Genomic DNA, 12,500 nt, shown 5'->3' with positions numbered 1-12,500 from the left:
TTATTCATGTTCTTTTAAACTCGTATGTTCTATGTTGATCTGCATTTTTAACTTCCTACTTATTTTACTTAATTTTTATTTATTTATTTAATTATCTATTTATTTATTTATACCACTTTTGTTAAATCGTCGACTTCTTTTGTTATCTTTATCTTAATTACGTCCTTTAGAATTCACTTCTTGGGATTGTTGGTGCTGTTGTTTTGTGATAGCCTTTATTTTTCTCTCCCTCTCTTTCCACACTTCCTAGCCTCCACATCTCACTCCTAAACTGACATGAACACACACACACACGCACACACACTACACAAACAGAGACACACACACACACACACACACACACACACATTTTTTTATCAGAGAGAGAGAGAGAGAGAGAGATAAACATGGCAGACATATTTTTTTCGTCATCACTTCAGTTTCTATTGCGTCCTGTGAAAGGTCATTCAGAAAGCTAAAACTTATTAAGTCCTACCTGAGGAGCACTATGGGGCAAGCCCGCCTCCAAAGTCTGGGTCTTATGAGCATTGAGAAGAAAGTTCTCGATTGTGTTAATTTTGACAAAGTCATTGATAACTTTGCTGCTGCTAAGACACGAAAAATGGACATGGGATAGAGACTGTGTTCTTCGACTCAGTATTATGTTATTTATGTGAGCAATATTTTTTTTTTTTTTTTTTTATAGTTTGTGGATTTGTGTTGAATTTGTGGTATAGCAGGGCCATGTTTTGGGATTTTTCTATTTTGTGAAATAAAAGTGGATATGTTGCCTTTATGAATTTATGCATGAATCTAGGTAGAATGGGGAGGGGATGGTTGAGAAAGCAAGGAGCGAGGGGGGCGCCATTCAGGACCTCTGCCCCGGGGCGCCACAATCCCGTGATACGGCACTGCTCTCACTGCATACTGACTTCGTGCTGTAAACATCTAGGAAAAATGCTCCGGTTGTATGTTGTTTCAGAATTGCAGAAGTTTTGTCAATAACTTCATTTTTAGTGGACATGTGTTCCTCTTCATTCCGTGTTATTCTCCCTCGCCAGTTTCGCTCTTTTTTTTTTTCCCTCTCCTACTGAGAAAATGTATTATTGTTTCTTATATATTTCTTCTTCTTCTTCTTCTTCTTCTTCTTCTTCTTCTTCTTCTTCTTCTTCTTCTTCTTATTATTATTATTATTATTATTATTATTATTATTATTATTCTTTCTTATTCTTTTCTTCTTTTCTTCTTCTTCTTCTCTTCTTCTTCTTCTTCTTCTTCTTCTTCTTCTTCTTATTCTTCTTCTTCTTCTTCTTCTTCTTCTTCTTCTTCTTCTTCTTCTTCTTCTTCTTCTTCTTCTTCTTCTTCTTCTTCTTCTTCTTCTTCTTCTTCTTCTTCTTCTTCTTTACTTTTCTCTAATTATCAGTACTGCTATTTTTTTCATTTCTTTACTCTTTTATTTTTCTCCTTCATCCTCCTCCTCCTCCTCTTCTTCTGCATTTTGTACATTTTGCCAGTTCCTAAAAATTGTCAAACTGTTACTTTCAAATCCCAATCCCTTTAATTAACTCACCAAATTCATTATCTGTATTTCTTTCCCCTTGCGTATATTTTAGCAATTCACTCCTCACTCCTACATTATGTTCGCTGGTGTACGAGTATTAAGGCTGCGGGCGTCTTGTCTGCGGCCCGACTGATTATAGGGCGCGGTTCGTCTGAGTTTTGCAAGATAGTATTAAAGGATTCCTCTCCGATGATGCAGAGGTGAATAATTTGTTCTCTTACCTCGATGCAGATATCAGATGTTTAAAAGTAAAGTAAGATTTCTTTCTCAGTGATGGTAGGTATTAGTATTATTTATATTTTCATGCAGGTCTTGTACAAATATTCAAAGGTAAAAGGTATTGAGATTATTTTTCGATAATCAGAAATTTGTGAGTCGTTGCAGATATTGAAATATTTTGATGACATGAAAGCTGACAAAGATGGCAGTTATCAATATGTTGCTTTTCTTGCTTAAATTGATGTAATAAGTCAATACAGCATCAACGCTTGCATTAAAGCTTATAACTGACATCTGCTGTAATCACATTGCCTACTACTAAGGACCTTTTATTCAACTGTTTTGAATGTTGTTGGTATATACGCTATGTGCTAACCCTTTCACTGCTAGTCAACCCTTTCCAGCATCATCTTCAACTTACAAGACTGATTTTTCGTGATATAGACTCTAAAATTCAGTACCATGACGCATTTTCATGTTCATTCTACTTAGCATTTGGTGATTTTGTACAGCTTCAGAAACTTATGTGGGGAATTAAAATAGTGAAAATTATGGCCATTAATCTTCTGACCTCGATAGACCCTTCCTAATGTCAATACAAATGGCTTAATCGTACAGAAATCTCAAGGTAAAACTGTGCCCCAATATTGAAGTGGTTAACAAAGATGAAATTAACCACTAGCAGTTTTCCCTCATTATACCCATCCAAAACATTTACTGCAGTGATCTCAATATTTACAAAAGCCGACCATAACAATGAAGGGTTAATCTTACTTCACTGCACCCTCCTTGTTCAGTGGCATGATTACTGTGGTCGGTCAGTCGTCACGCTCTGTCCTCTGATCGAGTGTTGTACTTAGCTTCTGTCACCAGCCAATCTAACATCAAAGGTTCACTCTGTCACTCTGTTGTACCACGTTAAGTTCACAGAGGTCTCACTTATTATGCTCCCATTGATCTCTTCTACTTATTACTCTCTCGTCTGAACTGCAATGTCTTTAATTCTGCAGTGAATGGATTTATAATTATGGAAACATTCTCTTCCTTCATTCGTTCGTCTTAAGTGATTATTTTCTTTTACATACGCTATTTATTAGTCAACGACAAGCCAGCAACAACAACAACAACAACAACAACAACAACAACAAACACGCAAACAAAATAACAAACAAAAACAACTACCACAGCAACAACAATAACCACGACGACAACAGCATCAGTAACAATAAAAACAACAGCAAATATAAACAAAAACAACAAAAATAACAACAAATGCAAAAACATCAAAAGCAGAAATAAAAACATGAACAAAACAAAAAAAAAATTAAAACTCAAAAAAACAGCAAACAAACAACAACAACAACGAACAAAAATTTTAAAAACAAACAACAACAACAACAACAACAACAAAAAACTAACAAAAACCAAAATCAAACAACAAATCGAACAAAAAACAAAAACAAACAAACAAACAACAACAAACAACAACAATAACAACAACAACAACAACAACAACAAGCATTATCTGGCACACCTACTGGGATTTCTTCATTACGTTAAAAATACACCGTACCAAACATTACCGAGTGAGGAGCGTGGTGCCAACACTCGTAACCTTGAGGGACGAGCGGTGTATCGGTGTGGTGACCCGGATAACACTGCCAAACACTCCACTGGTAACGCAACGCCATAACTGCCAACACTGCCTGACGTAATTACTTAACCTTAACTTTGAAAATACTGAGGTAACTATTTGGCTATTCACTTAAGCTTTGAAAATACTGTGTTAATTACTTGGTCATTCACGTAATCTTTAAAAACAATGATATAATGTGGACTTAACCCCTTCAGTACCGGGACACTTTTTTACTTTGAGTTTTGTGTACGATTAGACCATTTTATTGACATTAGGAAGGGTCTATGGAGGTCAGAAGATTAATAGCCACTGTCTTCATATTTTAATCCCCACATAAGTTTCTGAAGCTCTATAAAATTACCAAATAACTAGAGTGAATATGAAAACGCGTCATGATACTGAAGACGTTAACTCTATTTTAACTTCTCAAATTGTAGATGTTGTGGTGAAGTTAGAATATGAAAAGACATCACAGACATATAATGAAGTGAGCCAATAAGTAAATTCATCCAATGCATATCATACAATTTTTTTCCCTTCATAAAATCAAACTTATTCAAATGAAGCAACAAAATACCTTAATCATCACCAGCAGAAGGATTAAGTTTATGGTATGCCATTTAAAATCCTCAAGAATAAATTGTTGATACTCAGATAACTTTGTGTATTCAGTGATTTTCTGGGCTTATGATTCACAAAATTCACTTGAGATGTGTCTTATATAAACCTTACGTAATGTCTCAAAAAAAACTCACCTTGTTGGCTCATTCGTCATGTTTTGCTCATTATATATTTTCTTTAAGTTTTATGCAGTCTCGTGTGTCTTAATGTTCCTAATATTCTTGCCCATTTTCTCTTTTTATTTTCTTTCCTTATAATGTTTACGTTTTATTTTCGGAAACTGAGCAATGCAGTGTGTATGTTTGTGCTCTTAACACTATTAATTTTCAGCATTTCGTTACATTCTTATTTCATATTCATAGTATGTCAATCAATACTCAAGGGTGCAGTTTCAGTTTCCTTGTGTGTTTTAAATGTAAATTATTCGTCCTCCATATTTCAGTTCACTTCTAAATTCCTGTTTTGTCACACTCACTCACCACTTATATCATCATTCAAGTGTATTCTAATTGCTTCGTGTGTATGTACATCGTCATACCAATCCTCTGACCTTTCCAGTGTACTTAGTGTGCTGTGACCTTACAATACTCATCTCCTATACGTTTATACTGAGAATTTGTCAGACTCAACTATTACCCATCATTGTAATTTATTCGTATCAATATTTTTTTTTTGTGCGTCCTCAGCTCATCATGCGCTCTAATTGTTTAGAAAGTATTCCGTGTGACGTCAGTTTGTACTTATCCTTTTACGCTCGCTTTGGAGTCCGAAGATGTGAATCCTGGCCACGGTCTGAGTGTAGGTAGGGCTTCCTTGCTCGGGATAATGGTTCCCTAGAGGATGGGCTTTCAGATAGGAGGTACCTCAAAAAGTACCTTCTTTTAGCCCATAAATTTCAGTGAAAACCCCACATTATATAGAAAAATATGTATTTCCAGTGTATTTCCCGCGTCTTCAACTTATACTCGTCTGCTGCATTCCAGTACAGTTTATTCTCACTCCCCATGCACAGGACGCAGAAATGTCATGCATCCCAACTTACACACGACTCCTTTCAGTATACATTTGTTTCATTCTGCTCACCCTTCACAGGACGCCGATCAGCAGCATGAAGGTCCGCCTGGGAGAGTGGAATGTCAAGAAGCAGAATGAGAGACTTCCCCACGAGGACTTCGACGTGGAGAGGAAGGAGGTGCACCCTCACTACAAGGCAGCGGACTTCCAGAATGACTTGGCGCTGATCAGAGTGAACAGGAAGGTCGTTTTTAAGGAGCACATCATCCCAGTGTGTCTACCGCAGCAAGACGCCTCTTTCGTCGGGGACTACGCCACTGTGACAGGCTGGGGACGTCTCAACCATGGTGTGTTGGATTGGGCTGTGTTGTGTTTTAGGTTAATTGGTTAGGTTAGGTTGTGATGTCTTCTTTAAAAATCCTGCTACAGTTTCGCTTTTCTTTTCTCTCTCTTTTCGCTTCTCTTTTCGCTTATTCTTCTCTTATTAACCATATGGTATCATTGTAATAGAACAGCAATTATGTAACCTTAATTTACTTCTTCTTTTATCTCTTGGCAATTCTCCTTTATACTACATGAAAATAAGATAGATCAGTTCCTCTGTCAATGTAATGTACGTTCTTCTTTTGAGTTACTTTTGTACGTTCAGGAAAATCTTTGACATGGTAAAAGGAAAGGATGAGACAAAAACAACAGACCAAAAACTGGTGAAATAATTTGACAGCATAAAAACCTTTGGTAAAATAATAATCACACACACACACACACACACACACACACACACACACACACACACACACACACACACACACACACACACAATATATATATATATATATATATATATATATATATATATATATATATATATATATATATATATATATATATATATATATATATATATATATATATATATATATATATATATATATATATATATATATATATATATATATATATATATATATATATATATATATATATATATATATATATATATATATATATATATATATATATATATATATATATATATATATATATATATATATATATATATATATATATATATATATATATATATATATATATATATATATATATATATATATATATATATATATATATATATATATATATATATATATATATATATATATATATATATATATATATATATATATATATATATATATATATATATATATATATATATATATATATATATATATATATATATATATATATATATATATATATATATATATATATATATATATATATATATATATATATATATATATATATATATATATATCACACACACACACACACATTTTTATTTTTCTATCACTGAAGCTTGGACCAGATTAGAGATTTCTCAATACCCCTTCTCTTTTCTTACCTTCACTTTCTCTTGCTATCTAACCAAACCTAACCTAACCCAATGTCCCTTTCCATCAATATTCTTCCTTCTGGTAATCCCTATCTACTTATTTATTGTATTCACTGTCTTCTAATACTACCCATCAACATATATCCCTTTCTATTTCATTCCTCCTGGCGTCCTTTCGTAACAACTAGATATCCTATTCACTCCCCCACGTCCCCTACAGGCGTCTCGAGTACCCCGGCGGTCCTGCAGGAGGTGGATGTGCAGGTTCTACGCAACGATGTGTGTCAGTCATGGTTCAAGGAGGCAGGCAGGCGTGAGATCATATATGACGTGTTCCTCTGCGCAGGTTACAAGGACGGCGGGAAGGACAGCTGTCAGGTGAGTGCCAAGCTTACCTGTGTCTCTGGTTCGCCTGTAGACACTTGTAGAGGATGATGTAAAGGTGTTTGTTGTGTGTGGGTAAGAGGTGTGGATTGTGTGTTTGATGTGTAAATGTGTAAGTGTATTGTGTAAATCTATCAGTCTATACATACACGTATAATGGAACGCTTGTACATGATCTAATTTACACGTGTGAGTTAACTGATGCACTAATATTAACAATAATGCTCAGGGGAAAATCATAAAGTACAATAATGACTTTATTATTATCAGGTTAACAAATTACTTTAGTTTTTGTTTAAAGTAGTTTTCTTTTTCTTTTGGTAAAGAAGTGTAAATAGGTTTTGTACATATTTTGTGTAGACGCTTGTTTTTTTTTTTTTTTTTTTTTTTGCTTTTAATTACTAAGAAATATCATGATTATAATAATGTACATATATTTTGGCAATCTTTATCACTATCACCATCACCGTCACCTTCACTATTGATGTCCCATCCTCACTATTATTGTCACCGCCTCTCACTGTTACTGCCACGATCACTGTCACCCTCACTCTGTCACCATCACTGTTATTACCATCATAACTGTCACCACTTCTATTTTGTCACACTCACACATCTCACTTGGATCTGACTGAGCTGGACCAAACTGCGTCTCTATCGTGGCTATTCTTCTGTTTGTCACTATTTTTTTTTATTTTCATACAAGTCGATTTCATATTTCATCAATCAATTATTCGCCGTAAAATTTCTTCCACTTGACTTTTCTTTATATCGATTAGATTTTGTTCTTTCTCTGGCAGTCAATTTATTATTTCTTCGTTCAGCTACTCTTTCATTTTTCTATCTATCTTTCAGCAAGTTTTGTCTACCAGTTAGTTTCTCCTTTCATCAGTTAGTTGTTTTTATAGTCTTTATTTATCTCTTCTTGCGGTCACTTAGTCTTTTTGTCATTCCGTTTGGCATTTCTTAAGTCAATCTTTCATTTTTTTCTGTCTACTGGTCAGAAAGTCGTTTTACCATCTAATTTCTATTCCAATGATTGAGTTATGCTTACAATTACTTTTTTATTTAATCTCTTCCGTTTGTATTCTTTCTTTCTTTCAGTCATTTAGTCTTTCTATCAGTCCGTTTCTCCTTCTACCGCCTAGTCAGTCTCTCCCATCAGTCAAGCTGGCTATACTAAAGAATGGCACGTGACCTTGACTGCTTTGGCGGTTGATTGAGTGGTTTCTCTTGACAATACATCCTGTCAGTCCAATGCTTCACGTGTCTTTCTGTGTCATATCTCGTGAGTGTTCCGCCTCACTGCTGCCAAATCACATCCTGGCATACATACATACACATGCACCCACACAGTACACTACAGTCATCTTATTCTTCTCTGTAACCTTCCATCTCCATCTCAACATGAACTATTTATTGTCTTTTCTGAGCGAGTGTATCTCTTTTTTTCATTTTTATTTTTATTTTTGGCATATTTCTTTCCTGATATTTTATGTACATTATTTCCGCTGTTCTTTTTTTTTCACTGCTATTCTCAGTCATCATGTCCTCCTTGACCTCCATCTCAACCTGAACGTCATTTTCTTCGTGTCAGAATTATCGTCATGTTTAATTCCTTATCTTGCTCTTTAGCACTACAAGTTTTGCCTTATTTTCTTTCCCCTTTGTCATTCCCTTCTTGTTAGTCTGTTTCTCCTTGAATGTTATTTATTGCCTTTCTTCAAAATGATCGTGAGGTTTCATTCTTTTTCTATATTTCAAGTCTTGTTCTCCGTCTATTGCACATTTTCCCCAGTTTTTTTTTTTATTTATTTATTCAATTATCTATTTTTGTTATCCCATTTTTCTCTTTATTTTTTCACTGTCATCTTTCCTCTTTTCAAAATGGTCGTCTTGCGTCATTCCTTGTTATTTTTTATATTTCATGTGCATCATTTACACCTCTTTTTTCCATTCTTAAGTTGTAAAGTATTAATTCTAACTCACATTCATCACAACACGAATATCTTTTGTACATAATACAAGAATCAGCAATGCCTTTAAGACATAAAAAAAAACCCACACACTTTGACGTCACAAAACAACCGTAACATCGGGAACAACAGAGACAGACTGAGGACACTTCCTTCATCTCAGAGAATGGATTTGTAAGCGGCTAAATAGACACTCTTCATTAAATAATCATCTTTTTCAAGTGCTAAATATTTCCGTCTATCTGTAATTCATAGTTCTCTACAAAAGAAAATGAGTAGTTTATATTTTTTGTCGCAGATGAACAGTAGAAATTTCCTGCATTTTTGGTGAAAAGCAAGAAAAATAAAGTAAGAATAAAGAAATGAACATGAATTTGAAGAGTCGTATAGTTACACTACATGCATCTAACTACTCATGCATTCTTCATGCAAATTTTAAAATGAAAAATAATTATGACTCCTTTACCATCCTCGGAGTCCCCTTCCAACCACATTTCCTGCGACATGTTTGGGACCGGCATCTCAGTGGACCTTTTGTAAATCAGTATTTATTGCCCTTGGCCGGGTTTCCCTCTTACATAAAAAATACCACCTACAAATCCATTACTGAACTGAGGAACCGCACACAAAAGGCACACTATCATCTGGCTTTCCCTCACATCTCTGCTGAGCCAAACGCTTCCATGAGGGAGTCTGTTCCTCGTACAATGCTCGCCTCACCCGGCTGGACCTCACATTGCAGGGAGACTCAGGCGGACCAATGACAGTGAAGAGAGACGGGAAGGTTAATTTGGTGGGCCTGGTGTCATGGGGCATCGCCTGTGGCCGCACCAACCTCCCCGGAGTGTATACCAACGTGACCATGTTTCTAGACTGGATCCAGGAGAAGCTAAAGACCTAGACCACGTGACCCTCTGACCTGACCTGACCTGACCTCATCATGTGACCTGACTTGACCTAACCTAAGTGACGTGTGTGTGTGTGTGTGTGTGTGTGTGTGTGTGTGTGTGTGTGTGTGTGTCTATTGTTTTTGACGTATCTACTACGCATGACGACTTATTTTAGATGACTGATCTCTCTCTCTCTCTCTCTCTCTCTCTCTCTCTCTCTCTCTCTCTCTCTCTCTCTCTCTCTCTCTCTCTCTCTCTCTCTCTCTCTCTCTCTCTCTCTCTCTCTCTCTCTCTCTCTCTCTCTCAAAAAAAATCCAAAGCAATTAACAAAGAGACATTTAAACTTTCTGTCTGGTATTTTTGCACGCAACACTAACATCATAACGAGAATTTTACTTTTTTTTCCCCTTTATACACCTTTCTTTTTTTTATTTACTCCTTCATTTTCAAACACTGAGATGAAGCTCCGATGAATCGCATGAATGAAGCAGTGAACAGTTGAGTGATTCAGTGCAATTCTCTAAGGTTCACATTCTTGAACACGTTGCTATCTTACCAAGATTATTTTGAACCCTTAAGTATAGGGACGCATTTTTACCACGAGTTTTGGGTACGATTAGACCATTTTATTTACATTAGGAAGGATCTATGAAGGTCAGATGATTAATGGCCACAGTCTTCACTATTTCAATCCCCACACGAGTTTTCTGAAATTGTATAAAAACCCCAAATAGTAAGCAGAACGAATATGAAAACATGTCATGGTACTGAAGGGGCTAAGGGTTAAATACTTGATAAACATTATTAAAACTATCTAATAACCGCCCTTAGAATTGTTTAAGTGTTGTAGATCAGAAAAAAGAACCATGAAATATGTATGAATACGTAAAGTCATAAGTGTGTTGTGTTTCATTTTCTTTTCAATGCTACTCCGGAAGGGAAACTATGATGTAGGTTGATAAGTTTTTTTTTCCTCTTGACTTCTTTGTGTTCTATGTTATTTTTTTTAGCTTTCATATAATACAAGCAAATAATTTTGACTAATTCTATTGAATCTTTTATGAAGACTACAATTCTAGTGGGTCTTTTTTCCATTATTCATTTTTTTGTCCTTGGTAGTTCTCCCTCTCACATAAAAAAAAAAACACAGACGTTCAATAAGCAGCAGTAGACATATTAGCTCTTACGAGACAGTTTGTAATTATAAAGTAAATAACTGAGATGACTAAAAGGGAAGAGTATAAAGACACTTTTTTTCTAAATTGGCTAATCTATTAAGAAATATTTGCTCGTAAACATTTTTGGAGGCGCCTTTATTTGCGGATGTTTTTTCAGGGTTTATTTTTTGTTATAGAAAACGTGCGTGTGTATGATCCAAATAATGTAAAATATCACTAATTCACTGACTTTTTTGTGTGTTCATACGCGTTGATTTAAAAAGATTTCAGTTTAAGTCATCCAATGTATTGATGAAACCCTTAATAAAAAAAGTCAGTAATGGTGAATTCTTTTCTGCAATTTTTTTGACATTCGGAAAAGCTCTTAACAAGCAATACAAAAAGCTCCTCGGTGAAGAAAACTACTCCCATGTGTGTCTGTTCTCAATAAGTAAAACATTATCTGATCCTTTGTCTTTCGTACGCGTTAATATAAGAACATTTCAGGTCGCTTAACCCAATCTAATAAACATGGAGCAAACAGTCAATAAAGGCGGAAATTAAACAAGCCAACACTGGATAAAACACAACAGCGACCTCATTGTTTTTCAAGATTGCTGATTTTACACGTTAAGTTAAAAGACTCCACGCTAATTCAAGCAGTTTAAGAACCAAATTTTGAGGAAAGAATTCCTAACTATAAGAAGTGAAGCAAACGAACCTGAAATGAAGCAGAGGCAACGACCTCATTGCTTCACTAAATGTTTCGCTGGAGTCGGATCCCTCAGCGGCCCGTGATGGTGGTTGAGGTGAGCAGGTGTGGTTAATTAAAGGTGGAGGGCAGGTGAGGGCCAGAGAGTGTAGGTTCCCTCACTTGCCCCCGCCCTTACACACACACACACACACACACACACACCTTTGTAGTTTAGCGCCATGTCTGCTGCAGCTTTGGTTTAGCAATAACTATAAATAATGAACACAACATGGATTTATTCAATAATTCTTCAAGACTGCAGTTCACCAGGCGGGTTATTTGTTTTTGTTATTTTTTGTAGCTCTTGACCAATCTCTTTTGCACGCGAGGGAATAGAAAACAAATGAACATACGTCAGACTGAAGGTTATATTGAAATGGAATGAAAGCGTCGAAGAAGAGGAGTAGTGCTCAGAAATTACAAGCAATAAAAGAAAATAAAGATGTAACATAAATTGAAGGTTACATAGAAGTGAAAGTGATAGTGGAGAAGAAAAGAAAAATAGTGCTGAGAAATTACACGTATTAATGATAACAAAGAAACACAAGACTACGTTAGATTCAAGGTTAAATAGAAGGGATAGCAAAACAATTGTGAAGAAAACTGTGCTGAGGATTTATACTACTGAGGATTAAGAACAGTGGTCAAGGAAAACTCACAGTGGTTAAGAATATTAGGAAAGAATAAGCCTGATTGTAATACTAATAAGAATGAAGACCACGATGATGCAGAAGACAAAAATAGACCTGACCAGCCCATCAGTGATATATCCAGGCTTAATGCACGCTTGAGCTTCATAACAGTAAACCTTCATCAATAATAGGTTTACGCTTCAGAATAAGACTCATAAATACATGAACCAGAATTAATAGAGATTTTTTCCCTTCTTTTCAATATTTCGTCTAATTTA

The 12,500-nt window shown here is 35.3% G+C and overlaps 1 protein-coding gene across 7 annotated transcripts in view; it reads left to right on the top strand.

Moving 5' to 3' along the window:
• Positions 1–12,500, top strand: part of LOC123508832 (serine proteinase stubble-like) — a 129,422-nt gene that overhangs the window by 112,302 nt on the left and 4,620 nt on the right. For 6 of the 7 annotated variants that reach the window (XM_045262761.1, XM_045262764.1, XM_045262759.1 and 3 more), the window contains 2 exons: positions 5,109–5,377; positions 6,650–6,807. In XM_045262761.1, coding sequence (XP_045118696.1) covers positions 5,109–5,377; positions 6,650–6,807 — 427 coding nt within the window. Of the gene's footprint in view, positions 1–5,108; positions 5,378–6,649; positions 6,808–9,531; positions 9,821–12,500 lie in introns of those variants that run through there. The other variant, XM_045262758.1, reaches the window with a different exon arrangement.

The sequence above is a fragment of the Portunus trituberculatus genome, chromosome 25, assembly GCF_017591435.1.
Source record: "Portunus trituberculatus isolate SZX2019 chromosome 25, ASM1759143v1, whole genome shotgun sequence".
NCBI lineage: Eukaryota > Metazoa > Arthropoda > Malacostraca > Decapoda > Portunidae > Portunus > Portunus trituberculatus.
The sequence above is the reverse complement of the archived record's forward strand: the minus strand, read 5'-3'. Positions and strand labels throughout refer to the sequence as shown.